General features: G+C 31.7%; 1 protein-coding gene and 1 pseudogene across 1 annotated transcript; both read left to right on the top strand.

The window, feature by feature from the left end:
* Nucleotides 1-29: 29 nt before the first annotated feature.
* LOC120276335 lies at nt 30-1,741 on the top strand. Its single transcript, XM_039283058.1, has 2 exons — nt 30-600; nt 679-1,741. The coding sequence occupies exons 1-2, from the start codon at nt 334-336 to the stop codon at nt 1,552-1,554; spliced, it is 1,143 nt and encodes a 380-aa protein (XP_039138992.1). The 5' UTR covers nt 30-333; the 3' UTR covers nt 1,555-1,741.
* A 4,826-nt stretch (nt 1,742-6,567) lies between these two features.
* Nucleotides 6,568-10,310, top strand: LOC120275932 (annotated as a pseudogene).
* Nucleotides 10,311-19,473: the final 9,163 nt, after the last annotated feature.

Genomic DNA, 19,473 nt, shown 5'->3' with positions numbered 1-19,473 from the left:
ATAGGGAAGGAGGGGTATATTGGTAATTTAAAAAATATTTGAGTTATAATTATTTTAGTTTAGAAAACATTTTTTTTAAAAAAAAAAAAAGTGGAAGGATTCTTATGGGTAGTTGGAAATTTATTAGGTTCAATTCTAAATCGGTTTAATACCCAAGTTAGTCCCTCTAAAATTCAAAATTAGCCCTTTTAGTCCCTCTATTACAATTTAATTAGAGATGATTTTAAGGTGTTGGTTGATTATGCATTGGAGTTGAGAGTTGCAAACCCTGGAAGTAATGTGCAGATTGTCTTTGAAAAGTAACATCAAGATACATTACCTGTTTTTCAGAGAATGTACATTTGCATCAAAGCTATTAAAGAAGGGTTTCTTTATGGGTGTAGAAGGCTTATAGGTGTTGATGGTTGTTTTTTGAAGGGATTAATGGGGCAGTTATTTGTGGCAGTGGGAAGGGATGGGAACAACCAAATGTTGCCTATATCATGGGCAGTAGTTGAAAAAGAGACATCTGATAGCTGGAAATGGTTTCTTCAACAGCTACAAGAAGATCTTTGCATTGGTGAAGGTTTAGGATGGGCACTAATAAGTGACATGCAAAAGGTAAACCAACAAAAAAAAACTAGACTTTTTTTTTCAATAAAAAACTATATTTTAACTTTGTCCTCGTCTTTTTTGTAGGGCCTAATCAATGCAGTTAATACCCTCTTCCCATTAATTGAACATAGGATGTGCGCTCGCCATATTTATGCTAGATTTGGAAAGCAATTTCCTGGCAAAGAAATGCAGATCCAATTTTGGAACACATCAAGGGCAACCTACCAACCTGAAATGCAAAAACAATTACAAATAATGAGAAATGTGAAGGGAGGGACAAAGGCTGTGGAGGTATTATTAGAAAGATGGCCCATTAGCAGTTGGTGTTTGGCTTGCTTCAATGATGTTGTCCAATGTGATGTCATCGACAACAATATGTGTGAAACCTTCAATGGGGTGTTGGTAGAAACTAGAGCTAAGCCTATTATAAGCATGCTCGAGGACATTAGAAAATATGTGATGAACAGGATTGTTGTAAAACGAGAGTATGCATTGAAGTGGGACTTTGATTTAGGACCAAACATAGTTGCTAAACTTGAAAAGGAAAGGAACAAGTGTGCCAAATGGCACATTGAATGGAATGGAGCTACAAGCCATGAAGTTTCTTGTGATGATATACTGTCGCAAGTTAAGGAGAGCTATGTTGTTGGGTTGCCAAATAGGAGTTGTTCATGCGGGAAATGGGATAAAAGTGGGTTGCCAAATACTTGTTCTTTTATGTTTAATGGTCAGGCTTTAAGGAATAGGAGGTTTGCTTCAAGAAGAACCAAGAATGAAGAAACAAATCATCAGGCCTGCAGAACAATTGAAGCTCCAAACATTTCAACTACACAACAAGAAGCTCTGGAAATCTTAGCCACACAACAAAGCATGACAACAACTGAATCTAAGGAAACTCCTCAAATGTCATCAGTTAAAGCTACACAAGAAAGCATGATAACAGAGCATGTCATCAGTTGAAGCTCTTATTTGGGGATAGTTTTTTGTTATATGGGTTTAAAATTTTGTTCAAACTCCACAAATGTTAGGACCATATGAATATTGTTGACATACAACTTTGGTAATTTTTTGGAAGATTGTATGCCATTTTTGGGTCATATTTTGGTTCTTCCAATATGGTTACTACTTTGTTTAATGTCTCTTAGGTATGCAGAATATATTCTATTAATGAATATGAAATTTTATTAAAGTCAAGATTGTTTACAATGAGTGTAGTTATTATTTTGTTTACATTGATTGTTAATGAGTATGAATTTGTTGTTAATCATGGTTGTTACCTCAGCAAAAAATATCCATGAATTCCATTGATATTAACTGAATACAACCAAATAATAACAACAAAATCTGAACATACAACTACAACTAAGCTTCATTGGATTTCAACATTGTTGTATTAAATACAACCAAAATACAACAAGTCCAGGTAAAATATAGCATAGGTGGAGAGAATAAAAGAATGAGACTCATCTCTCTCTCTCTCTCTCTCTATATATATATATATATATATATAGGGACTCTCTCTTGCTCTTTTTTTTTTCATGAAAAGAGCTACAAAGTAGTTGTTTATTAAATAAGAAATTGAAAAGTTAACACAAGATACAAAAACAACAAACTTGTTCTTGATGATTGCTTTTAATGGGATCTTCCTTCTCGTCGAGGGCTTCATCGGTAACCAGGGTCTCTCTCTCTCTCTCTCTCTTGATGATTGCTTTTAACGGGCTCTTCCTTCTCGTCGAGGGTTTCGCCGGCAATGGAGATGGAGGATGGTGTTCGGGATAAAGAAGATACGGAAATGTTATTTTCAATGTTAAGGATGCGGATCCATTAATTTAATTTGGATCCGCACCCGTTTATAATTTTAACTTTTTTAATAATTTTTTAATATTTTTTATTATAAAAAAAGCCAAGTCAACCAACAAAACGGTAGAACTAACTGTCGTTGGTCTCAGGACTAATATTTACAAAATCAAACAAATAAAAGGACTAAAAGGGCTGAAATTGTAATAGAGGGACTAAAAAGGCCGATTTTGAATTTTAGAGGGACTAACTTGGGTATTAAACCTTCTAAATCCAAAACTCAAAAAAGTTATTAAAATGAAACCTCACAAGTATAATTAATTCTAGAATTCATTGGCAAAGAAATTCATTTTTTTTAAAATAAAAACTACTTGAACTACTAGAATAATTTGGGAACCTGATTTCAATGTTCTAAAAATATTAATGGACTTTTTTCACACCGTCTTCAATATAGATGATTGGATACTTAATTTTTTTTTTTATAACTTCTTAAGTGTTATTTCAAGAAATTTATTATATAGAAAACTTTTATTTATTATTTTTAGGAATATTTTATAAGCCTTCAAACGAAGGATTTAAATCCAACCCAACACATATATGACAATATTCAAGTAATAGCAAAAGCCAATTTTAAACTAGCAATATATAGATAGCCCTAGACACAAATAAAGCACCACTTCTATAATACCAAAATTGATATTTTATTTTTCTCTCAGCCCCATGGTTATTTTTGGATTCGCTTCGCTTTGGGATAAAAAAGATGAACGAGTATTTTTTTATAACTACTTATATGGGGGTTTTTATGTTCGATTTCTAAGTATTTCTATGATTAAATTAAATATTGGTGTTTTTATCTTTTAATTTATTTTTATGTTCATATGCATGGACATAGGATAAGAATCAGTTTTGTTAATAGTATTTTAATCTAAATAATTAAAGTTGAGAAGATGAGACAAATTTCAGATTGAAAATAAAAATTATAATTTAATGTTTATAGACAAAGGTATAAAAATAATATAAAAATTGAATTCACCCTTGAACATATGAGTGTGATTATTATTATTATTATTATTATTATTATTATTATTATTATTATTATTTTGACAAAATGGATAAATCATGAATTATCACCTATATTAGAAATAAAAGCCAACCCCTCCATTTTTAACTATTAAAGAAAGTGATCTATTACCCTCCTAATGTCTAAAACATATCACGAATGCATCAACACATTGTACCTATGTTTTATAGTCAAAAATATTATTTTATTTTATTTTTCTTATTATTTATATTTAAAAATATTATTTCATTCATAAATGAACAACTACCCACTTAGTTCCATGTCCATTTTTATTGATTATCATGGGCACATTTGTTGGAAAATTGATGTGAAACTGTTTTTTGATTATTAGAAAATAAATACCTCTACTTTAAGATTTTTAGACACGAAGACATTTAATATTGAAAGATTTTCTTTTCGATTGGTTAGAGAATTGATATGCAACTGTTTTTTTTACTGTTAGAAAATAAATACCTTTGTTTTAAGATTTTTAGACACGAAGACATTTAATAGTGAAAGATTTGCTTTTTGATTATTGGATATGAATGATTTTTACTATGTGGGATATTGATAAATGGAACTTATAATTAAAACAAAATTTTATATTAAAAGTGAGAGAACCTAATTCTGAAGACGAGTAGAGACAAAATCGAGGCCTGTGTATCACACAATTTTCTTAAAGCAGATTCGCCATCCTCCAGTGCTTAATTTTAACGGGTGTCTGCTTCCCAAAATACAACAGTTTTCAATTGCAACGCAGCTCTACTTTGCAACTCTAGCGAACTGACTTATGTGAGATCTATAACATGAAAGCTTAGGCTTTCTACAAAAGAGTAGGTGAAAAGAAGCGTAGTGCGTGTCTTTCTTCTCTAGAATTGTCTTGTTACTCGTTTTTTGTATTATTTTTTTTATAAAGTTGAAAATTGAAACCCTTTATATAGCATTCATGGAATTCCAAACTTAATTCTAGAATTCAAAATATCTTAGACTTTTTAAATTCAAAGTCTTTTCAATTTCCAAAACAATCAATTCTTATCAACATTAGATATAAGCTTTTGTAACCAATTTGGATAGGATGACATTAAATTATCAAATTGACACTTCATTTGCTTGTCATTTTCGTAATTTAAATCACTAAATGCTTTTCCATATTTTCATAATTTAGTTTTTTTTATTTTTTATAATTACATATAATTCGATTTAAAATTTTCCACTATCACAAATATCTTTTTAGAGGCTTTATGTGGTTTTTATTCTCTTTAATTTTTAAAAAAACCTAACTTTCTGGGCTCTTCTTGTTTAAAAATTTAACAAAAGTTTCAGAGGTTTTATGTATATATATATATTTTTTTAAATTATATTTTTTATTTTTAAATATTGTTTTCTTGAATCATTTTTAGAATATTATTTATTTTCCCATTATTTTTTATTTTAGCGACGATTGAGATCAGAGTGTGCATCTGTTGCGGTTGCTGCCAATTAATTACCTCCTACATTTATTTCTTGCATTTATACCCTATAAAGTCTTAAAATTGAGAATCATTTTAAAAAAATTAATAATTTGTTTGAATGCAAATGCTTCCTCTGTTCCAACCTAAGTTTAGCACAAGAATATATACATATATAAAGCAATTAATAGCTTAAATTATATGTATATTCCAGTAAAATATGTTTTTATAAAAAATACTCTCAATTATTATTGTACTATTTTTTTAATGAAATATGAATAAACCACTTGTCAGGAATATGCACAAACGTAGAGTTAATTTTTCAAGGGTCTCAACACATCAATGCTCTCATTCTATGTAAATTAATGTTCAAACCTAAAATACGGGTGCTAAAAGATTATTGGTATATATATATATATATATTTCACTTATTTAGTATGATGATATTATTTTTGTAATGAAAAATCAAAATTATGTGCATTGTTCTTGTATATCTGATATTATGCTAAACTTTTCACCCAATTTATGAAAATTTCACTGAAACATTGAATAAGGACTTGTTGAATAAAATAGCAACTTTGAAATGTAAAATAATTAAATCCTCCAATTGTGTTGGTACACAGTTCATGCCAGATTTAAATGTAACATATACAAACAACTTCTTGAATTAGGAAAAATAAATAATTTTTTTTAACAAATAAGTGACAAGCACTAAATTTAAAAAAAAAAATCAAAAGTATTTACATATATGAAAAATAACAACAAGTTTAACAAATATCTATACTCTCACTTTGGTGGGTTTTGGTGTTCAATCTCGTGTCCAACAAAGAAAAAAATTCTTATGCAAGAGGGATTCAATACAAAGACGAGAGATTTTTGATGAAAAATAAATAATAAATATTATTTTTTAAATTAATATTTAATATATTACACAATTTTTTTTCTTTATGAGTGAGTCAATGAATCCAACTTCTCTACATGTATATAACTTCTATTATTATTATTATTATTACACAAAATCAACCTTTTTACAAGAGATGAGCCCTGATAACATCAAGAAACATGATAATGAAACTTTGAGGGATTTATCCATAAAAACCAACTATTACACGCTAAAAAAAATTACACTACCCATAATAACGAGGGTAAACAATTTAAATAGTTATCAATTTTTTTTGTGTATTTTTATTTTCGTTACTTAGCTTTTAAAAGTTACGATTTGATTTTTTATTATTAACGCCGATCATACGTGGCATATGACAACTCAAATACTAGTTTAGACAAAAAAAAACACGTAATATACCATAAAAACCAACTATTACACGCTATCACCGCTGTGTATGAAAAAAAAATTACACTACCCATAATAACGAGGGTAAACAATTTAAATAGTTATCAATTTTTTTGTGTATTTTTATTTTCGTTACTTAGCTTTTTTTAAAAAGTTACGATTTGATCTTTTATTATTAACACCGATTATACGTGGCATATGACAACTCAAATACTAGTTTAGACAAAAAAATATATCACTTAATATACCATATGTAATTGGTATCAAGCCACATGTGCGTCACACGTTAAACTAAACCTTTACTCGCGCACAACTCAGACAACTAACCACTATAAATAGCAGAAATCTCATGAGCTAACTAAACCTCCATCATTTTGTACACCGGAGTTAAATGCTTCCCTACGAGACAATATCGGAGGCAGCCGCGGCTCTCGGCCGGAATCTCACCGCCGGCGAGACTTTTTGGTTTCATTACACCGCTGCCGTGCCAGACTACTATATCTACTACATCACCATTGTTTTCTTGTTCGTCGTCTTTTCGTTTAGTCCCTCTTCCCCTCATCGTTGTCGAGCTCTGCTTCCCTTCCATCATCTCCAGCTTCAAGCTCCAACCCAAGACCTATCTCCCTTTCTCCTCCATCCTCCATTGCTACTTCTCTATTCTTTGCATCTTGATCCTCCATGTCGGTCCTATTCAACTCTTCTCCTACCCAGTGATCAAGGTATACTTTTCACATTTTGTATTTGTATGAGAAAAATATAAAATAATACTTTACAATTTATGTTCTTTGTCTTCTATAATAACTTGAATCCAAAATTCTTCACTTCAAACTTTGATATTTGAAATTGAAAATGAAATGGTAATTGTTGCCGTTGTTTGGATTTTCTATTCTTTAGTTTAGATATTATGAATTTAATATATTATCTATTTAAAAACATGCTAAATTATTATTTGTAAAGGTAAAACTTAAAAGACATATATTTTATTATTATTATTTTATTATTCTCCTTTATCCCAAAATTTCAACAATACTATCAATAAAAAAAATACGGTAAAAGGAATTTATAAAGGCGGCCTTGCGTTCATTTCTTACTTATGATAACTTTGTTCTCCCACATTAATTAATATAATGGTAAAAGACTTCTTATGGTATATTTAAATAAGTTTAACTATTCAAATTCAAACAGGGATGCACATTTGATAGTAATAAATTTGTATTTACCATAGATTTTTTTCTCAATGTTTATGTTGATTTGTTTGAGTAGTTGATAGGAATCAGAACAGGGTTGCTTTTGCCATCACCGTGGGAGATTGGATTGCAATTGCTAGTGTATTTTATAGTTGAAGACTATGTAAAGTTATTGGATTCATAGAGTGATGCATCATGGATGGCAGCATGAGAAGATCCATAAGGTGCATCATGAATATATTGCACCTATGGGATTTGTTGCAGCATATGCTCATCATGCAGAGGTATTCATTTTTAGTTTTCCATCATTTATTGGGCCTGCAATTGTGCCTGGGCATATGATCACCTTTTGGTTATGGATCATTCTTCGGCAAATGCAAGGAATTGAAACTCATTGTGGGTGAGTTATTAAAGTATTTCTCATTTTTATTGTCATTATTTTAGTATTGGGTTATTTGAATTGATAGGAAATTAAGATTTGAAAAATGATTAAAAAAAATATGAAAGTAATTTTTATAATTAATTTTCACTCGTGTAGGAAAATTTTAAAAGACAAAGGGAAAACGATTATAAAAAATTATAAAAAACATAGATACACACAAATTTGAATTTTATTTAATATTTATCACTCTTTTTTTACAAATATGAAGGGAAAATGAGTAAATTTTTTATAATTATAGCTTGGTTTATCTCTGGTTTGATAAAATGAACTCAAGTATTATTGATAAAAAATAGTTTTGATTCTTATGAATTGTTCAGAAATTTCTGTTTATGACTTTAACAATTTTTAATAATATATATACAGAAATCTTATGTAAAGTTTAGATATATGTTTAATTTTCACTCATTTAAGATAATTGAAAGAGACAAATAAAAACGATTATAAAAAATTATAAAAAAACATAGATACACACCAATTTGAATTTTGTTTATATGTATCACTCTTTTTGTTTTTATAAATATGAAGGAAAAATGAGTAAAATTGTTATAATTATTGCTTGGTTTATCTCATGGTCTGATAATAGGAACTAAAATATTATTGATAAAAAATAGTTTTGATTTTTCATGAATTGTACGTTCATAAATCCGGTTTATCGATTTTAACAATTTTTAAAAAAATATATATTCAGAAATCTTATGTAAAGTTTAGATATATGTTTAATTTTCACTCATTCAAGATAATTGGAAGAGACAAAACAAAAATGATTATAAAAAATTATAAAAAAAACATAGATACACACCAATTTGAATTTTGTTTATATTTATCACTCTTTTTATTTTTTGTAAATATGAAGGAAAAATGAGTAAAATTGTTATAATTATTACTTGGTTTATCTCCTGATCTGATAATAGGAACTCAAATTAAATATTATTGATAAAAAATAGTTTTGATTCTTATGAATTGTTCAAAAATCCGGTTTATCAACTTTAATAGTTTTAAAAAAAAATATTTTCGGAAACCTTATGTAAAGTTTAATTAGATATATGTTCTGCAATTTTAATTATACATATATAAATTTAATGATTTATTTGGTATAAAATTTTGCAATAGTTTTACATAATTTTTTTTTTTTTATTGTTGAATCTTATGTTGCACTAATCGATACATGAAGTAAATTTCTAAACTAATTTATATAAAATAATTTTTTAAATAAAATAGCTGAAATGGATTTATCACACACATGTGTGTATGTATATCTGATAAAGCTTGTATATTCTAGTAAAGTTTTATTAAATAATTTTAAATAAAAATTTGTGAAAAATATTTATTACACATTTATTTCTAAAATCTTGAAATGAAAAATACTTATATTACACACACATATATAAAATTATGATTTTTTTTCAAATTAAATTTGTACTATTTATAAACATGACATTAATTATAGGTCCATAATTATTTAAAAAATCTTTTCAAAATTATTTATTTATAATTTTTTAATTTTTATTTTAAAATAAAATTTTGAAATTAAATTCACCAACTTGAGGCCTATGTCAGCCTACCACCTAGACTGGTGGGCCATATTGACCAAACATAGTTGAAACGTTGCATAATCCTGCCTAGCAGGGTTTGTTTAACAATGTGACATAAGTTGAGTTAGTTGCAGAAGAATCTTGGTCTTGACCAAGAATACGGCTAGTTTTTAAATGATGAATTTGGCACAAGGGATTACAAAAAAATTTCGTCATCCATCTTTAATCTCTAAATATATCAAAACTAAGATTTACTTGGGGAAAAATTACATATATTTGCTTTGTTGCTATTGTGATGAATGAGATAAAATTCTCAAGTTGTTCAACACTTCAAGGTCACCGGCATTTTGCAGTTACATATTTCATATATTCATATGTTTTATGATTTTGATTTACGGTTATTATTATAGTTTTTTTGGATAATGAATTGACTTAATTTATGGTTTTTATCTATGACATTGTCCAACAGATATAATTTTCCATTCAGTCCAACAAAGTTCATACCTTTCTATGGTGGCGCAGAGTTTCATGATTATCACCATTATATTGGAGATCAAAGTCAAAGTAACTTTGGACCTGTATTTACCTATTGTGATTACATTTATGGGACTGACAAGGTATATTAAGTGAGACATATACAACAATATCAATTTGTTGATTCTCAATCTTACCTAATATTCTAATTGTTTTTACTATCTCAGGGCTATCGATATTATAAGGCGCACATCTCAAAGATCTAATCCCTTTCATTTTCAAATTGTGCATGCATTGTTATGATCAAATCTATTTTTCTTCTTTATGTTAGTCGTGATGGAAATAAAAAGATCACCTGGAATAAAAATGGACAACAAGGACAACAATTATGGCATTTGATCACGTTTAAATTTGCTATGTTCATGATGAAACATTTGAGAAACAATGTAGAACATAAATAGTCACTAAATTTTTACTGACTAGTAAAATATATTCAATATATAGTGTTTATGTGTATTCTTATTGTTAGGTTTGGAGTATATCTCATATGATGGCCTATTGACCCATTATTAACCAAACCAATCTAACTTAAGAAAAGAATATAAAATGCAAATAAAGGATTCTTTTGTACAATGTCTAATGTCTATATGCTCAAGAGAACAAAAAATGAGAAATTGGAGAATAGAGAGCCAAATAGCTAAAGAAAAAGAGATATTTGTGTTTTTTATTGATACTCGTCTAATGTCAGATCTTGATGCAATTTAATCACATAATCATCTCAATAAAATTTACATGTTTAATAAAATTGTAAATGATTAAGTCTCTACTTTTTAGACTAATTCTAATATAAAGTGGTAAAAGTAGATTCTATTATTAAAAAAAAAAACCTATGTTGCTCATCTTATGTTTGAAATTGAGAAAAAGTATAGTCTCACAAAAGCTTTTAAATATAATTTAGAGAGCAATAAGCCATGTTAAAAATGATTTCTTTTTTTCTTTTTTTTTTTCTTTTTTAAAATGGCATAGCATCTAATTGAAGATGCTTTATTAAGGTTATTAGCAGCATGCTACTTAGCATATTGTGTTATATGTTTGATGTCCAGTATATCCACATCATGAAATTTATTGGATTATCAAACATGGTCTGTAGTGTGAAAAATGTGATATTATATATATATATATATATGAGTTATAAGCATTTTATCTTATGATTTAGCTTTGCTAAGTGAATAAACATCCATACTAAGTAGAATGTATTGTTATAAGCGGCGGAGGAGTTTTTAGGCCAATATAGAAGTATGAGAAATTTAACTAGCAAGTTGCTCTTGCTAAACGAATATATATCGATGCTAAATCGAATGTAGTGTTAAAGTAGTAGGAAGTCTCTTTGGCAAACACAGAAATGAAAATAATTTAAATGGCAAATTGCTTTTATTACGTAGGTAGACATCCATAGTAAGCAAAATTTATTATTACAAGTAGTAAAAGGGTATCTTGGGCAAGCACAGACATGCGAGTAATCTAAGTAGCAATGTCACTCGTGTTGGAAATCGTAACTTTAATCTATCATTAAAAATTTGTATGCATTGTAAAAGTTGTTTTGGAATATGAAAAATATGGAGTGATAATGAGAAGTGTCAAATGAGTCAATAATATAGGGTTTGAATGGAATATGGAAAGTTATTGTAAAGCATATATATTGGCTAAATGTTATTTGTTTTGTAAGAAGTTAGAATTAATGAATACATTTACATTATGAATTAAGTCTTACCTCTTCCTAGTATTTCTTTTTAAGCAAGTTATCACCCACCACCGTTGAGATGGCTTCCAACATTTGGTATCAAAGACAAGTTTAGCTAGAGTTGAGGAAACAAAGATAAAAGGTGACTCTCCTTCAAAGACCTTTGGCTCAAGCTCATATATAGTAGCACAAGCCCATAGCACTGGGATTTGCGGCCTCTAAGGCTCGAGCTTACAATATTGGGCAAGTCAATTAAGACGGCGCACAAGGCAAGAAAAGTTGAGATATGGAGAGATTCAGATCTATTATAATATCTATTCAATTTAAGACCATGCTTAAAAAAAATTCTAGAAAAGCCGAATCTTCTACCATTAAAGTATGATTATGAACAATCTAGTCCTGATCATTTACTATTTTTTGTTGTGAAAATAAGGTTTAAGGGCAAGTTTGGAAATTATGAAATGTATGGATTGTAGAGATTGTGAAAAGCTCATTTGTATTTAGTTGTAAGGATTACACTATATAGCAACAAGCTAACGTTCCTAGAGACAATGTAGTAGATATACAAGGAGTAACAACTAGTAGTTATAACAACAAAGGAATATACATAGACTTTGTCAAACTTAATCCTTAACATGCCCCCGCAAGATGGACAACCTATCAGAGAAGCCAATCTTGGACATGAACATATCAAGTTTGCAACGAGCTAAGGGCTTTGTAAGGGGATCAGCAAGCTGATCACACGTTGGTACATGAGTAACACGCAAATTGCCATGTTGTTCTTGCTCGCAAATAAAATGGTACACAAGTGCCAAATGTTTCATGCGCGAATGAAAAACTAGATTAGCACTTACATGAGTGGCTCCAAGATTGTCACAGTAGATAACCGAAACTTGAGGAAGTGGAACACCCATCTCATGCAGTAAATAGGGTAACTATAATAGCGCAGCAGCCGTTGCAACGACAACTTTGTACTCAGCCTCAGTAGAAGATTGTGCCAAAAAATGTTGTTTCTTAGAGCTCCAACAAACAGGATTACGACCATGAAAGATCACATGAACCATATTCGACTTATAATCATCCTTGTTACCAGCCCAATCAGCATTAGAGAAGACATGGAGATGAAGAGAAGACTCTTGAAGTTACGTGATACCTTTATCAAGTAAACCAGCAAGATAGCGCAACAACCGCTTCAATGCTGCCCAATGAGCACTTTTGGGAGCATGCATAAACTGTGACAATTTATTGACAGAAAAGGCAACTTCAGGCCTGGTTAGCGTGAGATACTGTAGTCTCCCAACAACCGCATGGTTAGTGGGATTGGCAATCAATTCACACCTGAATTCAACGTGAGGACGGAGACAACCACCATAGGAGTTGAAATAGGTTTTTTTATATCATCCACATAAACAACGAGATACATAGATAAGGAGTGCTAATGATTAATGAATAAGAAGCCATCAACGATGGACCTTTGGAACCCAAATCCCAACAAGAAATTAGCAAGCTCATTGTACCATTCTCGGGGGGTGGGGGTGGGGCTTGCTTGAGCCCATAAATGGCCTTTTGAAGCTTATATACATAGTTAGGAAAAGAGACATCAAGAAAGCAAGGTGGTTGGGCCATGTAAACCTATTCATGAAGAGTACCATTTAAGAAAGCATTATTGATATCAAGCTGTTGAAGATACTAGTGGTTCATCACAACAAGACTAAGGAGAGTGTGTATGGTGATGGGTTTGACCACAAGACTGAATGTTTCGGTGTAGTCAATGCCAGCATGTTGTTGGAACCCCTTATCAACAAGGCGAGCACAATAACGCTCAATGGTACCATCTAGTTTATATTTGATGCAGAAAACCCATTTACATTTGACAAGATTATAACCCGATTCAGGAGGAACGACAAGGTCCCATGTGCCAAGTTTATGAAGATCAGTGATCTCAACAAGCATAGCTTGATGCCATAGAGGGTCTGCAAGAGCCTGAGCAACAGAGGTAGGCTCAGTTGGTCGAGGTTGCATAGTGGTAGGGTTGCATATTTGGGATCTGGTTTGAAGATGTTATGTTTGGAACGTGTAGTGATGGTGAAGGTGGGTTGTGGGAAAGGTTGCGAAGATTTAGAAGTCGAGATGGGGTTTGTGGTACTAGTAAGAGGCTATTGGGTGGACGATGACGAGGCTGTAGGAGATGTGGAGAAGGATGAAGAATGTTAGAGATAAGAGGGGATGGGCTGTAACACTAGGTGGAGAAGAGTCAGAGACACTAGGCGAGGTGATGAGCGAGAGAGGAGGAGAGAAAGGTTATGGCTTATGGAACAAAGTAGTGGGTGTAGTAGAACGTGAACTAAGTATAGGGAATAGAAACTTGATGCCAACTTGCAGTAGTGGGGTAAGTAGGATTAGAATTATTGGTGGAAGAAAGTTTGGTATAGGGAAATTGGAGTTCAATAAACCTGACATAATGAGAGGTGTAAAGTTTGTGAATTGAGGGATCAAGACAATAGTATGCACTTTGAGTGGCCGAGTAACCCAAAAAAATACATGGAGTAGAGTGGGAGTCAAGCTTGTGTTTGGCATATGGTCGAAGCCATGGATAATAAAGGCAACCGAAACTCTTGAGCTTGAGATAATTTGGTGGATAGCCAAAAAGACATTAAAAGGGAGCTTTGTGAGATGGAGTGGTAGTGGGTAGGTGATTAATGAGATAGGATGTTGTAGTAAATGAGAAAAGTAGAGAGAGATTAATATCTCCCCACACACACACACACACACAAAAACCCATTGTCAGAGTATATGGGTTTGAAATAGGCTTCTCAAAATATTTTTCAACTAAAGCCTTAAACCCAATGAAAAAACTTGTTTAATGTTAGACTTCTTTTTGAGAGGATAAACCAAACATATCTAGTGAAATGATCCTCAAGGATAACATAGTATTTGTATCCATCAAAAGAATAAACAAGAGAAGTCCATAAGTCTGTATAAAGAAGATCAAGAGGAGATTGAGAAGTCAAAGTGGATTGATTAAATGCAGTGTAGTTAGAATCGTACGGTTCTCGATACGAATTTTACGATTCATATCGTTTTTCATCCGTAACGGTCCGAATCTTATAAAAGAATCGAAATTGATCTAGAATCGTGAATGAATCGTTTGAATCGGTCTCGAATCGATATGAATCGAGAAGATTAACGATTCCTAGTTAATACAAGTTTTGAATTAAAAAAAAGGGAAAATCAAAGGAAAAGGAAGAATAAAAAGAGTAAGAAACATAGGAGGAAGGAGAAATTTTGTTGTTTTATTCCAACATCCTCAACAAAGGCATTTTATACCATCTCTTCATCTTTCTTGACATTCTTCTCTTTTTCTTTTAAATTCTTTATTATAATGTATGCAATCAACTATTTTAATTATTATAAAAGTTTTTTAAATTAGTGATTATTTAATTAATCTTTAAATTTGTTATCCAAAAACAAATTCAAAGATTAATTAAAAGATAATGTTTTTTTTTTAATTTTAATATCAAATTAATTTGTTATCTTACAACTCTTGTTATGGAAAGAAATCTTTTTAATTTAAAAACTAATATTTAACATAATTTAATCTTTTTGTGATTATTCTATTAATTTTTAAATCTGAACTATTTTTGAAATAACTAATGTTTTTTTTAAATATATATAGGTTTGCTTAATACTTGAAAATGTCTTCTAAGCTCAAAACAGGATCTCAAACTAAGAAAATGTCTTCCAAACTAGTTTATATTTAATTCATGACTTAGAAAAAATTTTATTTTTTATATAATCATGTTATATATATATATATATATATATATATATATGACTTTGAAATGTTGAACCGAATCTTACGATTCGATTCGATTCACGATACTCGATTCACAAATTTAGAATTTTGATTCACCATTCGAATCTCGATTTGACCACCTTGATTAAATGGAATTCGATGGCTCTTATTACACTGACAAGCATTGCAATGGAAGGAAAAAATCACAACTAACATTGAGCTTTAAAGAAACAACAATAGATTTGAAAACTGCTAAAGAGGGATGCCCTAAGTGATGATGCCAGTCAAGGACATAAGCTTTGACGCTTGAATATGCCATGATGGAGGAGAGGGAGAGAACAACTCATAGATCCCATTTTTAGTTGGTCCCATAAGAAGAGGTGCCCCCGTGAGATGATCCTTCACAAAATAGGAATCATATGAGAAGAGAATGGGAAGATTGTTGTCTTTACAAAATTGGGAAATGGAAATGATATTGTGATTCATAGTATGAACACATAAGACATTGGAAAGAGTACGGGATTTGGAAGAACTAGAGATAAGAGAGGAACCTATGTGAGTGATAGGAAGCCTAGTGCCATCACCAATCATTATTTTTTCAATGTCATCATAGGGTTGGTGTAAAGATAGATTAGCTAGATCCTGGGTAACATTGTGAGAAGCCCCTGAGTGTAGAAGCCATTGTTTAGAGGAAGGAGAGGTGGAAGAGGTAGCAACATGATCTTGGGAAGAGTTAGATGTGTAAGTAAGGGGAAGAAAGGGTTGAATGCTGGGATATTTTTCCAGCTTGATGGGACATTTGTGTAGCGAGTGGCCCTTTGTGTAACACCATTGGCACTTGCCAAGAAAGGAGCGAGTGCTAGTGAAGAATGGTTGAGATTTGTTGGTGGATGGAGAAGAGTTGTCGGTGCGATGGTAGGAGGTGGGTGAGTGTTGTGGCTGACGATGTGGGGAAGAATAGTGGTTGGTGAGGAGGTAGGAGGTGGATGAGTGTTGTGGATGACGGTGTGGGTAAGAATGAGCAGACCAGCTTATGGTGGGATTGGCAATAGTAGGCATAACACTAAGAAGTGGTTGATTGTTGATTGTGAGCTCACGATTTATAAGCTTCTCATCAAGTTCAGTAAAGGAGATGGGAGAATCATGAGCATTGACGACATCGATAAAGCCTTGGTATGAGTCATCTAAGCCTTCCAGGACATGATCAATAATATCCTCCTGCGAAATGGAAGCACCAAGAAGAACAAGATGATCAGTGCAAGCCTTAATAGCATGCATAAATTCGGTAATCTTTTGAGGTCCTTTGATGATGATTTGAATTTGGCTTTGAGTTGCTTGATGTGTCCTCGGGATGAGCTGGCGAAGGTCTGAGCAAGGGTACCCCACAGCTGCTAAGTGGTGGTAGTGAGGGAGATTAGTAGAACAATATTTGGATCCAATGTGCCAATGAGAGCACCAAAGAGAAGATGATCCTGTCGAGTCCATGTTAGATAGGCAGGGTTTGAGGTGGACATAGTATCCTTGACAATGGTTTGCGGTGGAGTGGGGAAAGAGCCATCAAGATATTGGAAGAGGCCATAACCCTCTAGGGTAGCCTCGATTTGTAGCTTCCACGAGAGATAGTTCTACGAGGTAAGCTTGATGACATTAGAGATGGTAACGATAATGAATGGGAGTGTGAGGATCAATATCATTGGGAATAGTATGGGTAGACATTCTGGAAGGAAGAATGAGAGAGAAAAGAATGAGAAAGAAAAGATGGATCAGAACTAGGCTCTTGATACCATGTAGAGATTCTGAAAAGCTCATTTGATACTAGAGCTCAGAGATCCAAGCAACTAACCAAGATATCAAGTTTTCCAAACTCTACTCTGATGAAGTCAGTGAGGGTAGCGACAGTGTGACTATTAGAAGAGAAGACTAAATAACGGATAGAATAAGGGAGAGGATTAATCTCACCGGTGAGATGGTTGTGCTTGAGGTTAAGGCGGAGATGGCGAGGGTCTTCATCCTTTCCATCTATTGCGCCACCATGTGTGGCATCCTCCTTGGCAAAGCCCTCTCCCATCTAGAAGGGAAATTAGGGTTAACGTCCAAAAGGTAAATTAGCAAACATGTCTCCCATTGACCAAATGAAGGTTCAAAAAGAAATTTTTTTTTTTCAAAACAAAAAAAAACTTAACATTAGTGAAATCCAAAGAGAGAACTACATAAAAAGAATCTCATAGCAATGAAGCTCTCAGGCCAACAGGAGACACTCTTATTCTTCTCCTCCTTTGAAAAATCCAAGCTTTGAATGCACAAAGAGAGAGAGAGAGAGAGAGAGAGAGAGAGAGAGAGAGAGAGGGGGGGGTGTTTTCAATGTTCTCCAGCCATGAAGATGAAACGATGGTGTGGAGGTTCTCTGATCCTCTTCCTTGCTCTTATGCTCACTCTGATGCAGCGGTATACTTGAGACCGTTGATTCGCGCACGAAAACCCAATAACTTATTACTCAATAAAAATGATGATCACAAAACTGATTTTTATCTTGCATGTAGGCTTACATTAAATAGGCGAAAATAGCACTAAGAAAGGAGATAATTTGAAATTTTACCAAAAATAGTAAATTCTCAAATATCACGAAATAAAATGATTTGACAAAATAAAAACTATTGCCACAAACGGCTCACAAATCATTGATTTCTATCCTAAGATATAACGAAATCAATTATTACTAAAAACGCAAAATTAGGGTTTCGAGGCCTAAACGATAGAATTTGGCCAAATTTTGGTATGACTCACGAGTTTGTGGGACACAAGTGACTTTTGTTCCTTGACCTGTTTCCCATCAAATAGACCCGGTTGAACCATAAAATCCCATCACCCGCCAAATTACCGAAATACTCTTCCATCGAACTTCTCCATGTACGCACATGCTAATTCATCTATACGCCCGTCATCACACTCTCAACTACACCCTCTTTCCTTCCACCATGAAAAAGCCACCTCCTTCCGCCTCCATTAGGAAATTAGGGTTGAAAAAACCAAACCCCAGTGACTAAATGCCAGTTGGAGAGGGTTTGAGGGACTATTGAACCATTTACTATTTTTATTTGTAAACCAATCTCCAAAGGCCAAAATAGCTTGTGGAGAGCTTTGAGAGACTATTAAGTAAGATTAATATTATATAATAATAATAATAATAATAATTTTAACTTTTTATCTTGTAGTTATCCCTAATCAATCATAATCCATTTTAAAATCTATTAGACTTTTAACCAACATATTTTCAAATTAAATTTATTTATCAATATATTTCATCAAACGTTATCCCGGGAGATCTCCATCTTTTGGGGACAGGAAAAGAGACAACTCCCCCATCTGGAAGTCAAGGATAGGATGAGAACAAGAAGGGATCCCTCGCATTCCCACCCCCTAACCAAAGTGAAAAAAATGATAAAATATTTATAGAGTTAGTATTAATCCAAAATGCTTAAACTTAATTACAAGTCCATTTGCAAATATTTAGAGACATAGAAATTATTTTTTATTTACCTAGTAAAATTGGATGTTATAAAAAAATATAATTTTCAAATCCCCAAATGTTCAAATCTTTTAGAAATAGAAATAAATAAAATATAAAATACAAAAATTAAAATAAATGTGTATTATTATACATGCTACTAACCACGGCTCATCCTCAATATATATATATATATATATATAAATATACAATAATTATAAGAAAAATATTAATAATATCAGAATAAATAGAAAAATATATATACCAAACACATTTAATTCTAATTCATCTCTTTTTATTTTTTTTCTATTCTCCAACGGTTCAGAATACACTGATTTGTGAAATAATAATAATAATATTAATAATTATCATAATTAAACATGGGGTAGTCATTAGTGTATATTGTTACTACAATAAAATATGTCCTACTATTACAGTGATATCAAATGTTGTATTGGCATTACTTGTTACAGTACTATGATTTGTTACAGTAAACATCTACTATTTTTATAATATTTAAAACATATGTATTTTTAAAATAATAAGATAAAACAAAGATTGAGGAAGGTGCTCGGTGCACTAACCGACCAATGCAAATGGTCT

This window comes from Dioscorea cayenensis, chromosome 14 (genome assembly GCF_009730915.1).
Source record: "Dioscorea cayenensis subsp. rotundata cultivar TDr96_F1 chromosome 14, TDr96_F1_v2_PseudoChromosome.rev07_lg8_w22 25.fasta, whole genome shotgun sequence".
In the NCBI taxonomy this organism is placed as follows: Eukaryota; Viridiplantae; Streptophyta; class Magnoliopsida; order Dioscoreales; family Dioscoreaceae; genus Dioscorea; species Dioscorea cayenensis.
This window is presented reverse-complemented; position numbering and strand designations above follow the sequence as displayed.

What these genes read in the sequence shown, in the direction of transcription:
- LOC120276335 (XM_039283058.1), top strand. Translation starts at nt 334, where the DNA reads ATGTACATTTGCATCAAAGCTATTAAAGAAGGGTTTCTTTATGGGTGT. An exon ending in TAATAAGTGACATGCAAAAG is followed by an intron (nt 601 to 678) that starts GTAAACCAACAA and finishes TCTTTTTTGTAG; the next exon opens with GGCCTAATCAATGCAGTTAA.